Source organism: Canis lupus, chromosome 7, assembly GCF_011100685.1.
Source record: "Canis lupus familiaris isolate Mischka breed German Shepherd chromosome 7, alternate assembly UU_Cfam_GSD_1.0, whole genome shotgun sequence".
NCBI classification, from domain to species: domain Eukaryota; kingdom Metazoa; phylum Chordata; class Mammalia; order Carnivora; family Canidae; genus Canis; species Canis lupus.
In genome coordinates, this window is record NC_049228.1 from 14184717 (window position 1) to 14197300 (window position 12584).

Sequence of the window (12584 nt, forward strand, 5' to 3'; positions counted from 1 at the left end):
TTCTATCTACAGCCCGCACCAGCATGGACTACTTTTAGAGTTGGCCTATTTTGTGGAATATTCATTGTACTGAATATTACCCTTGTGCTTGCCGGTAAGTTGTTTAAATTTGGAATTAAATTATCCTTAGTGATATGCCTTTGTTATATTCTGTTCCTTTATCAAAACTAGTGTAAAACAAAGCTACTACTAAAAGAGAAATTTGTCAGGGCTAAGTTTTTTGTTCTTATAAATGATTGGGAGGGATGGAATGGTGTTTGGTCATTTGTGTGGCTTGTTTTTCCTTTTGAATATAGTTATCCTTTAAAACATTACTAGTTTATGACTTTTATTCCCCATCATTTTCTATTTTTTATGTACAATTTCTTTATACTTTTTCTAAGTTCAGACATTAAGAACCTCAGCTTCCTTGATCACAGTTGAGAATAAATAAGATTAAAAAATTCATGTACTAAAGCTCGTTCACTTTGCTTATTGGAGATTCTCTCACATCCTTTCCAGAATGTATTTGCAATTACTTTGAATATAATTTTAAGAAACATGTTTATATAATTTCCTATTCTATAGAAGTTAAGAATTAAAGGTAGGAGGAATTGCTGAAAGTAAAAGCACTCCCAGCATCAAGAAATGATATAACAGCAAGGGAGGTATTATCTTACTAAAACTCCCAACAGAATTTGACATACCCCTCAGCAGCATTTGACATTGTGGATCATTCCTTCTTGAAACTCTTTCTTCACTTGGTTTTGCTGGGAAATCACATTCTGCTGACAGTTCTTGACAATCTCCTTTGGTAGCTCTTCTCTTCTTTGTGACATCTAAATGTTGAGCAATACTGCTGGGCTAAATCCTCCAATCTCTTTCTCTGTTGACACTCATTTCCTACCTAGGCAATCTTTTTCAAGCCTATGGCTAAGTATTATCTGTATGCTAATGACTCAAGTATGTATACTCTATCCTCTGAATGATATCTGGTTGACTATTTGGATTTAGAGTGGGCATTTCTAACTTACATGGACAAATTTTTTTTACCCCAAAATATACTTTCTTTTCCATATATCATCACCTTTTATCAGATTCTCAGGCCAAAACCTTTAGCCTCTCTTTAACCTCTCATACCTCATCTCCAATCCATCAGCAGATTCTATGGCTTTATCCTTAAAATGTGGTTTTTTTGGTTTCTCAGCTCAGCATGGAGTCTGCTTGAGAGTCTCTTCCTCTTTCTCATCCTCTCCCCCTGCTTACATGCAATTACATGCAATTGCATAAGAGGCTTTTCCCCAAGATGTCTGTGCGGCTTACTCCTTCACTATATTTATGTGAATATATTTATGTAGTGTCTGTTCAAGTGCCACTTCTTCACTAAAGCCTTCCCTAATTATCCTTCTCTAAAAAAGTCTGTTCTATCCCTTCAGCCTACATTAGTTTTCTTCAGAGCACTTTTAAGTACACGATATAATATTACATATTTATATTTCTTCTGTTTTCCCACTGGAATATAAGTTCTTTGATCCCTGGACTCTTGTCTCCTATTCACCATTGCATCTCCAGCAATTAGAATACCACCTGGGCCATAGAAAGGGTTCAAAAAATATTAGTGGAAGCTAGAATGGATGGAAGAGAAGGGCAGAGATAAAATTAAATGATAAACAGAAAGCACAAACAGCAAAAAGACAAATCTCAAAGGTTCTTGCATTCAAGGACTTCAAGAGCAAATAATCCTGGTATACCCCCAAGAGTGTGTGTACTTAGGCTTATAATAACTGTGAACCATTAATAAAGAATTAAATTCTGTTCCAGTAAATCTGCAAAGAAACATGACTTAGAAACAGATGGTATTGTATAAATATCCATCATATTCTATCTTCAGTGTTGAGTAATCACAATAGTGCTTGAACAAAGAAGTTTCTATTACTGTCGTACTGTTCTCGATTGCAGGGACTGTGTATTTTTCATTTTTGTATTTCAGGTTTCTAACACAGTGCTACACATATAGCAGATGTTTAAGAAAAAATTTACTGAACTTGTTTTTCCTCATTAACATTCTCCTTAATTAGGATTGTCAATTATAAATTATGACCCAAGTTGTAATGGCTCATAGAGAACATATGAACTTTACCTTCTGATAGTGTGTTTTCATTTGTGTTTTTAGAATTCTCTTTCCTCCCAGTTACTAAAAGTTGTATCTAATAATTATGGTCTACTATAAGCTCATGATTTAATATTGGTATAATTTATTATATTTTAATCTAGTTCTATTTCTTTAAATGAATGCAATCTATTTATATAAACTACAGGGAAATACTGCAATAAAAAACCCAGCCCTAGATTTTCAAGCTAGCTGTTAGGGAAGGAACACTAACTTGTCTTCAAAAGGTCTTGCTTGGATTTTAGTGTCAGCTCTACTGTTTAATTGTTTTGGCTTTAAGGATATCATTTAACTTCTCTGAAATAATTTCCTTATTTGTTAGGTGAGTTTATTACCTCAGATTTATAGTTTTGTTTTAGAAACTCATTCAGCAGTTAAATTTGATATATCTCATGACTATGCTTGATACTTTTTAAGTCTTTAGATAAGAGAATCCCTTTCCTTATGAAGTTTATTATGCCAGGGAGATTAAGACGTATATTAAAACAGTAGTAATATACTACAAGACAGAAAATGTTAAATGTTCTAAGCAGGCCAAAGGACTAAAGTGATTACTTTTAAATGAAAGCATCAGGGAAGACTTAATGGAAGAAATGGCATTTATGCTGGACACTGATGGAATGAAAAGCATTCCAAGACAAGGAGATAGTTAAGCAGAGATTTAGTTGATAGGGGAAGAGGGTGGGACATAGGAGGAGGGAATGGGTTATGAAGGAGAGAAATGATAAATTCACCTAGTGTGAAGGAGAATATTAGATGATACAGTTTGAGACCACTTCATGGAGATCAGCTAAGAATTATAAGTAAACATGGGATACCTGGGTGGATCAGTCAGTTAAGGGTTCGACTCTTGATTTTGGATCAGGTCATGATCTCAGGGTTCTGGGATTGAGTCTGCTGGAAATTCTGTCTCCCATCTACCTCTCCCTCTGCCCCTCCCCTCACTCGAGTCCGTGCTCTTTCTCTCCCTGTCTCTCAAATAAATCTTTTTAAAAAACAGAAGTAGAAGTAAAACCTGTTTATTGTTGTGAAGCACTACATCAATATAAATAATATGGTGTATGTGATAGTAGTTGTTCTTTCTAAGAAAAAAACCTCAATCATTTGTGTGTGAAGTTTTTTCTTTTATTTTCAAGATGAATGTGATGATAATTATCATCACTAAATAATAAGAAAAAATAACCTTCATTCTTTTTATGAGTGCATTGAAAGGTTTTTTTAATTCAGGGACAAATTGAGGTTTTGTTTTCTTTTGTAAACATAAACTGTTTTGTGAGACAGTCTAATTTTTTTTAATGTGTGTGGTTTATGCATTTAGTGTGGTGCGTTATGTTCTCTCCCCTCAGAACTCTTCCTTTGTTTGATCTTTGTGTGTGTATGAGAGGAGGCAGGGTAAATATAAAGCCAGCTGTCTATCTTTATTTATCTCCCAGCGGGTACTTAAAAGATAACAGTGTTGAGAGATGAGAGAGAAGTACAGCAGTAGTAATGCATGTACAAGCACGATTCTTTTTTCATTCATATAAAAAAATAATGTGTGTAATTGCTGTAGTTTCCCAAGGGGATATGACCTTTTTAATAATTTGTCTGAAATTCACATATTTCAGATATTTAGTTTCTTGAAGTTGAAAAATTACCTGATTCAGATTTTTAAAAACTTGTTCTCTTATAGATTTCTAGTAACCTTTACTCAATTTGATACAATAACAATATATTATATTTCATTTTTTGGTTTGCTAAAGATATGAATTTGGCCATTTAAAGTACATAAAAACGTGTGAAATAGTAAAAATATTAATTGTACCCTAATAGTAAAAGTATTAATTGTTTCTCTTTTTTTTTTAATTGTTTCAATCTCTTTGGAGGATAATTTGGTAATGGATATAAAATTTTAAATACAATCACTTTGGTTAAGCAGTTTTATTTCTAGAAATTTATTTCACAGACATACTTGTATATGGGTGCAAGGACATACATGAGACAAGTGTATTCACTACCATTTTGTTCATAGTAACAAAATCTTAGAAACCACTCAAATTTCCATCAGTTGAGAATTGTTTAAAAAACTAAATGATGTTAGCTCAGTGCAATGAAATGTCATGAAGATTAAAGCGAATGAGTATAGGACTTCGGAGAATGGTTTGGTTGTATCTACCAAAACCGAACATGTACTATACTGGGTTGTTTCTACCCATTAATATGTACTGTGCTGCTGTGAATATGCAGATTCTTGGCTTTGTTTGGGTACCTGGTTTCAGATCTTTTGGATATATACCTAGGAGTGGAATCATTCAGTTATGTGATAATTCTGTGTTTAATCTTCAAAAATTGTTTTCCATAGAGGCTATACAATTTTTCATTTTCATCAGCAATTTATGAGGACTCCATTTTCTTTACACCCTTACCAACATTCGTGGTTTTCCATTTTATTTGTTTACTTTTTAATTATAGCCATCCTAGTGGGTATGAAGTGGTATCTTGTTAATGTTTTCATTTGCATTTCCCTAATGACTCATGGTATTGAGCATCTTTTTATGTGCTTATTGGCCATTTGTGTATTTTCTTTGGAATGGCTGTCCAAGTCCTTTGCTCGTTATATGAGTTGTCTTCTTAATGTTAAGTTACAAGAGTTCTTTATATATTCTGGGTACTAGACCCTTACCAAGATACATGATTTGCAAATATTTTCTCTCATAGTATAGATTGTTTTTTGCTTTCTTCATTACATCCCTTGATGCACAAAAGTTTTTAATTTTTTTTAATGATTTTATTTATTCATGAGAGGCAGAGACATAGGCAGAGGGAGAAGCCAGCTCCCTGTGGGGACCCTGATCTGGGACTCCATCCCAGGACCCTGAGATCATGCCCTGAACTGAAGGCAGATGCTCAACCAGGAGCCACCCAGCCATTCCAAGTTTATAATTTTGATAAAGCCTGATTTCTCTATTTTTTTTCTTTCTTTGAGCTAATTTTTGTACCTGGTGTGAGATAGGGATTCAACTTCATTCTTTTGCATGTGGCTATCTAGTTGTCCCAGCACCATTTGTTGAAGAAAATATTTTTTTCCATTGAATGGTCTTGGCATTCTTGTTGAAAACCAACCAGCCATTGATATATAGATTTATTTCTAAACTCCCAATTCCATTCCATTTGTCTGTATGTCTGGTTTTTCTTGTTTGTTTGTTTTTGTTTTTTTTGTATGTCTGTTTTAATGCCAATACCACACTGCTTTATACTAAATTTAGAAACCACAAAATGGTGAGACCTCTAACTTTGTTCCTCTTTTTCAGTAACGTTTTGGCTGTCTGGGGCCTCTTGTAATTCCATGTGAATTTGAGGATCAATTTTTCATTTCTGCAAAACAAAGGTGATTGGAATTTTGATAGGGATTGTAATAAATCTGCAAAACACTTTGTTGCCATCTTAATATCAAGTCTTGTAAATCCATGAACATGGGATTTCTTTCAGCAATATTTTGTAGTTTTTAATGAATAAGTCTTTCACTTTCTTAAGTAAATTAATTCTTAGGTGTTTTATTCCTTTAGGTGCTATTGTAATTGAAATTGTTTTCTTAATTTCATTTCAGAGTGTTCATTGCAGGCTATATACAGAGACAACTGAATTTCATGTGTTGATTTTGTACTCTGCAATTTGGCTGAATTTATTAGCTCTAGTGGTTTTATTGTGTATTCTTTGGGCCTTAGGCGTATTATTTTTGTTTCCTGATTGTTATATCTATGGTTTTTGCTTAGGAATCAGGATGTGAAACCATACATAGTTTCTTATTTACAATTTGCTAATTAATCTTGCTATCATACTTGATCCTTTGTGGTCTCTTCTTCAATTAACAACTGCAATAGCCCTTTAAAGTTATTACTTGGTCATGCCACTTATGTGTAAAACCTTTCATTGGCTTTATACATTGGAGTAAATGTTTAAGTCTTGACAAAATACTATAAAATCCTGTCTGATTTTCCTATGGCTTTTTAGCACTTTACTTCTCATTTATTTCAATTATAGTGGCCTTGGTCTTCTTTCTGTTCCTGGAGCATCGGCCTCATACCCATCTTAGGGCCTTTTGTACTTATCTATTTGGAGCCATATTTTTCTGTATATTCACAGGATTCATTCTCTTTTTACTTAGGATCTCTGCAAATGTCGGGACATCTGGGTGGTGCAGTTGATTAAATGTCCACCTCTTGGTTTCGCCCCAGGTCCTGATCTCAGGGTTGTGGGATCAACCCCAATGTTGGGTTCTGCGCTTAACACAGAGCCTGCTTAAGACTGTCTCTCCTCACTCTGTCCCCCTCCCTCTCTAAAATAAGTAATTACATGTTTTTTATTTTGTTTTTTTTTTTAAAAAGGATCTCTACAAATGTCATCTGCTGACAATCTTCTTAACCACCATACCTAAAATAGCACCTAATATCATCATTATTCATTTCCTTTCCCTCCTTTTTTTTTTTTCCCTTTAAAACCCTTTTGTAGGGCACCTGGGTGGCTCAGTGGTTGAGCATCTGCCTTTGGCTCAGGGTGTGATCCTGGGGTCCTGGGATCGCATCTCTCGTACCTGTGCGGAGCCTGCTTTTTCCACTGCCTATGTCTCTGCCTCTCTCTCTCTGTATCTCCTGAATAAATAAATAAAATCTTTAAAACAAACAAAAACACCTTTTGTTATCTGATATTATACAGAAAAAAGTTTCCAGAAGACAGGTATTTTTTTCTGTTGTTTATTACTGAATCTCCAGCTCTTTGAGTGGTGTTAGATATATTAGGCATCTAATAAATATTTGTCAAATTAATGGAAAAAACGAGGTTTCTTCAAGTGAAAGGAAAAAGAAACTGATACACTCTGAATATTCATCATTGTCTTAGTCATGTAATATATGTTGATCATATTTATCTTCTTAACAAATTCATGAGAATAGATATTATCCCCATTGACCAACAAGGAAATGAAGATGTGGAAAAATAAAATAATTTGCCCTAAAGTAAGTAAATTTGAAGTCTGGTCTATAGTATTTAACTCCAAAGCAAAGGCTTTTACTCCCCTGTTATTTTTAAATTATTAAGTAGGGGGGATCCCTGGGTGGCCCAGGGCACGATCCTGGAGTCCCGGGATCAAGTCCCACGTCGGGCTCCTGGCATGGAGCCTGCTTCTCCCTCCTCCTGTGTCTCTGCCTCTCTCTCTCTCTGTGTCTATCATGAATAAATAAATAAATAATTAATTAATTAATAATAAATTTCATCTATCATAAATAAATAAATTTATTTTTAAAAAATAAACTATTAAGTAGGCTACGTACTATAGAGAATACAAAGATAACTAAAATAGTTATTTAAATTAAATATAAGATAGTATATAAATTTCAAATGAGTCTAATAAATAATTTTATAGTTATTTAGAAAACTGAGAAATCATCAGTCAAATTGAAATGTTTGGCACATAGTAGGCTCAAAATGGAACACTGATTCAATAAATTTATGAACAGGTGAGGATTTGGCTCATACATATTAAGTAGAATTTGAATTGGTAGAGCAAGGCCATTTTAGATACGGGTGACAACATAAGCAAATGTGAAAAGCAAACTTGTGAAAAGGCTGATAAAATTCATCAGGAGGTAAGAATTAATGTTTAGGAACATTATGAGATAAGTTTGGGGAAAGTGAGTTGGACATCATATTGTGATGAGGAACTTGAATTCCAAGGCTAAGGTGTTTAAACATTAAAGTTATTGAAGAGCTATAAAGTAATAGTGGTACTGAATATTTATATAGGCATAGGGACAATAGAATGTAATGGTTAAGAGTGTGGGCTTTGGAGCAAAAAACTGTCTGAGTTAAAATTGTGGCTCTGCCCTCTACTAGCTTGGTAATCCTGAGCAAATTATTCAGCCTCTCTGTGCTCTAATTTCCTCACCAATCAAATGGAGGTAATAGCTTTTAAGGCACAGGACCATTGTGAGGATTAAATGAATTATTATATGCAAAAATAGAGAACAATCCTTAGCCACATAGTAAGTATTCTGTAAATATTAACATTACAGTTTTCACTTTTGTTTTCACTTGCTTTCATGTTTACTGTGTCTTTTAATTTTCACATCAACTCTGTAAGGTAGGTATTATTGTAACCAATTTAATGACAGAACAAAGCCAAGGAAGTTATATCATGGTAGAAATCCTTAGCTGACAGACCTGATCATTTGGTTCTAAACAATTTCACTGTGATTCTTTGTAATCTAAGAAACTAATGGAACAATGGACTAATGTGCCAAAAGGCAAGTTTTAGGAAAACTATTCTAGTGAAAATTCGCAAAATGAAATGAAAAAGAGAAAGAAACTGGAAGCAAGTGTGTCATGCTCTTTCAATGATCTAGGCTTAGGTTTTATTTATAAAAACTTTTTATGCCAGGGACTGTGTCATTGAGGATTAAAGAGTAAAGACAATTAAAGGAGACATTTTGAATTTTCTAACTAACCAATTAATTGATACTTTTTCAGCTGTATTTAAACTTGAAACAGATAGAAGTATATGGCCCTTGATAAGAATCTATCGGGGTGGCTTTCTTCTGATTGAATTCCTTTTTCTACTGGGCATCAACACATATGGTTGGAGACAGGCTGGAGTGAATCATGTGCTCATCTTTGAACTTAATCCGAGAAGCAATTTGTCTCATCAACATCTTTTTGAGGTAATCAAAGCAAGACATAAAGTCCCATGAATTTAGTTCACATAAGCTATATAGCTGGTTTAGTGGGTACTGAAATCCATCTTCTCCTTGAAGATTATTGACATAATATCTAAACATTTATCTAACCTTAGTTTTATTAAAGATATTTCTGAGTAATGGTTAAAAAAAAAATAACAATTTTTCTCTTTTCTTGTCTTTACCATTCTTTATCAGATTGCTGGATTCCTTGGGATATTGTGGTGCCTGAGCCTTCTGGCATGCTTCTTTGCTCCAATTAGTGTCATCCCCACATATGTATATCCACTTGTTCTTTATGGATTTATGGTTTTCTTTCTTATCAACCCCACCAAAACTTTCTATTATAAGTCCCGGTTTTGGCTGCTTAAACTGCTGGTAAGTCCAGAAATTTGTCTGTCATTTTTAGAGTGGTGTATTGGTCATTGACTTCCTCCAGGAGGAAACCAAGTCTGCTGTATTGCACAACTCCAGAAGGCATGGTTCACTTTATAGTCTATGTGAATGGTGCTCTAGAGCCAGGGGCAAAGAATATAGTGTAATTGGTACACCTTATATTGTACAGTACAGTCACCCTGGGAAAAATACTCACGCATTTTTTCCTCCTAAAATGGAATATGAAGTGTCCAATAGTGAAATGATTTTGCAAATTAATAATAAATTCGTGAACAACTTAAGTACTTTTTACAAATTATTTAACCAGCTATGATAACATGTAGAACTCTATGAATTTCTTTTTCTTTTTTTTTTAAGAGGTGGTGAAACTATTCTTTTCCTGTAAATTGATAGTCAGCTATTTTGATTTTACAAAAGATTAGTTCTCTAAAATCAGCAAGAATATCTTACCAGAAAGCTTTAACTTGAGAAGCTGACTTGGATAATAATAAATTTATTTATAATAAATTCCATTTCTTCTTCTACTTTACCTATTTCTTAATGATCTCAAAATCCTGCAGTCTCAGCATTAGGATATAGAATTTCTTGGAAAAATAGTAGCTGCATTTTTTTTGTGATAGTGTAAGATAGCATGGGGAGGGGACTTCTGCTTACTCCTAAATTAAACCAGCTCTATTTTCAAAATTAATCAAGAATGCTCTTCTGTAATTATTTCTTGGGTTATGAATTACAACTAATAATAAAGTGAAGATTAGTGATTCAATTGACTAGTCTCTTTACATACTTTTAGAATTCTTATAATTACTATCTTACCTTTTTTTCTACCTTAGGAAGTATACTACCATGAAAACTGTAGTTTTAATTTCTTTTTTCCTTTTGTATGGCCCTTAAGTTTAGCAGAATGTTTTTGTTCTTAGCAATACATTTTCTGTATCTAGCATTGCTTAAATTTTTATCTGAAGACATGTAATACGGCTTTCCTATTAAAAAGCAGTAAGCACACAGCAAGTAAAAAGCCACTTATGTTCTAGTACAGGTTAAGTATTCATAGCAATCAGGAAAAGAAAATGGCCCAGATTTCTTTGATCTTTTTTCCCGCAAAGCTGATTATTATTTATTTGTATTTCTTATTTCCTCCAGTAGGATTTTTATCACAAATTGAGAATATCCCTCTTTTCCTCCATCATTAAGTATTAATAATTAAAAGAGCAAATCATTTCCATTAAGTATAGCACCACTAGCCTAACTTTGGGTCTAAATGTAGAACTTAGATGTGCAAGAGTATTTTGAAAAAAAAAAGTATGCAGTCACCTTTTATACATTTTGTCATCATTTAGAAAACATGCTTTTTAGAGGATTTTTTTTTAAGACACAAGAAAAATTTGAAGTTTTTTTAAAATTTAAACTAAAACTAAATCATATCCAGTTAGTACAATATTAGATTACCTTTTTATTTTGAGATTGTCATTTTATTGCTAGAATTTGTGGAGTTTTAAAACTTGCATAAAAATGTGGTATTCTTGTTACAAGGAAATAACCTTAAGATTATAAATATATAAGATTATAAATACCTATTGTCTCTTGCTTCCATTATTGTGAAATCTCTATAAAGTTGTTTTGAAACATAGTTTGAAGGACTCAGAAAACTCAGATGTTAATATGACTGTATTGCAATAACAGAATATTATCATTGTGTACATTGTGTTAAGTGAACATTTCCCCAATGCATCCTTCTCTGTTTAAATAGTAAGCTATGATTCATGCATGACCAGTTAGTCTTATTAGCAGAATGATTCCCCATTCAGTAGACATTTATCAATGCATCTGCTATGTGTTAGTAAATGAGGACTTACTGATGGAGTAGGTTGACAGTGATGATATAATAAGGAACAAGAGAATAGTAAAATGTACCATCAGAAGCAGTGCAGTGCAGAAAGAAGCATTGTGGTTTGTTATATTTGTAATAACATTTGTATACAGGAAAAATGTTGCTTATAGAGCATTTTAATATTAATTGACCAGTAGGTCTTACTGAGAAAACTTAACCTGAGACTTCTTTCTAGTGAATTAACAAAAATATTTCCACCCTAGTTATGTTTCTCTGATACAGCTTTTTAAAAAGTTTCATTATAAGTAAGGTACATTTCCTTCTTTTTTTTCTTTAATTTTTAGTGAAAAAGAACAAATCACCTGACCATAGTGGTAGGCACTGGATGACACTTATATCCATATTTAAATTCAAATTTATGTAATTTACATGCCATACACCTCCCCAAAAAAAGCTTTAAAAATTTATTATAAATTTATTTATTTTGATACTTACATGTCAAATTAGTAGTTTGTTTGCATTAATGATATAGCTTTTCTCTCTGGCTTATTGAAAGAGCAAGAGAATGATCAAGAAACTGAGCCATGGCCTCAAAATATATCAGCTCCAGAAAACACCGCAAAACCTTTACTATGCCCTGCAGATATCTGGTCTAACTTCCAAAGCCACAACCCAATTCCTTTCATAGATAGTTGATATCCAGGATGAATTCATAATATAGCCATTTATCTCCCTCAAATAATAAAGAGAAATGTTTACAGAACAAATAGAATCAGCCAAGTCTGAGGGGAAAGAACCATTAGTCTCCCATGCTGAATATGTCTGTTAAATGAATATAGCTAGGTGGCAAGAGAGCTGTAGATTTAGACTTATTTTCTTAAAACTGCTGCTCAGTGAGAATTCTTTGTTTTAGGAGTTCATTTTTGCCTGTTTAAGATAGAAAGGATCTGACAGGGTGAGGATTAAAGCTGCCTTCATTCCATCTTCACTTTCCTCAGGGCCTCTCAAGGCATTCTGCACAATTGGAGCCGGTTTCTGATGATTACATTAGTATCTAAGTTTTCCTCTCTGCAATGCCAGATTTCACTTTGCAGTGCAAAACAGTCTTCCACAGAATAGGTCAGGATGAGTTTGTTGTAGGTCTTCTGTAAAATGGGGATATGAATAGTACCAGGCTCATAAAATGGATTATGAAAAATACATTATGAGAAAAATATACAGCACAGATCAATGCTCAGTACTTTTAATATGAATTCATTTAACATCATTTTTATAACAGTGGGATATGGACTGATTTTTGTGGCATAATTTCAAGACAAATACCATTATTACCATGGCATTAGTGAAATGAAAGTGACTTTGGTTAGAGAATAGGCAGGCATGCCTCAGGTGATGTACCACCCTTCCTTTCCTATCTCTTGTAGGCAAAAGCTTTGTATTCAGTTAGTGAGATGGGAGGAGATTCCAGAAATTATCATAGCACGAGTCTCTAGCAAAATTTACC

At 33.4% G+C, this 12584-nt stretch overlaps 1 protein-coding gene across 1 annotated transcript in view; it reads left to right on the top strand.

The window, feature by feature from the left end:
• The window catches only part of XPR1 (xenotropic and polytropic retrovirus receptor 1), a 213827-nt gene that overhangs the window by 150733 nt on the left and 50510 nt on the right, over positions 1-12584 (top strand). The window contains 3 exon segments of the mRNA NM_001197160.1: positions 13-94; positions 8651-8841; positions 9055-9234. Coding sequence (NP_001184089.1) covers positions 13-94; positions 8651-8841; positions 9055-9234 — 453 coding nt within the window.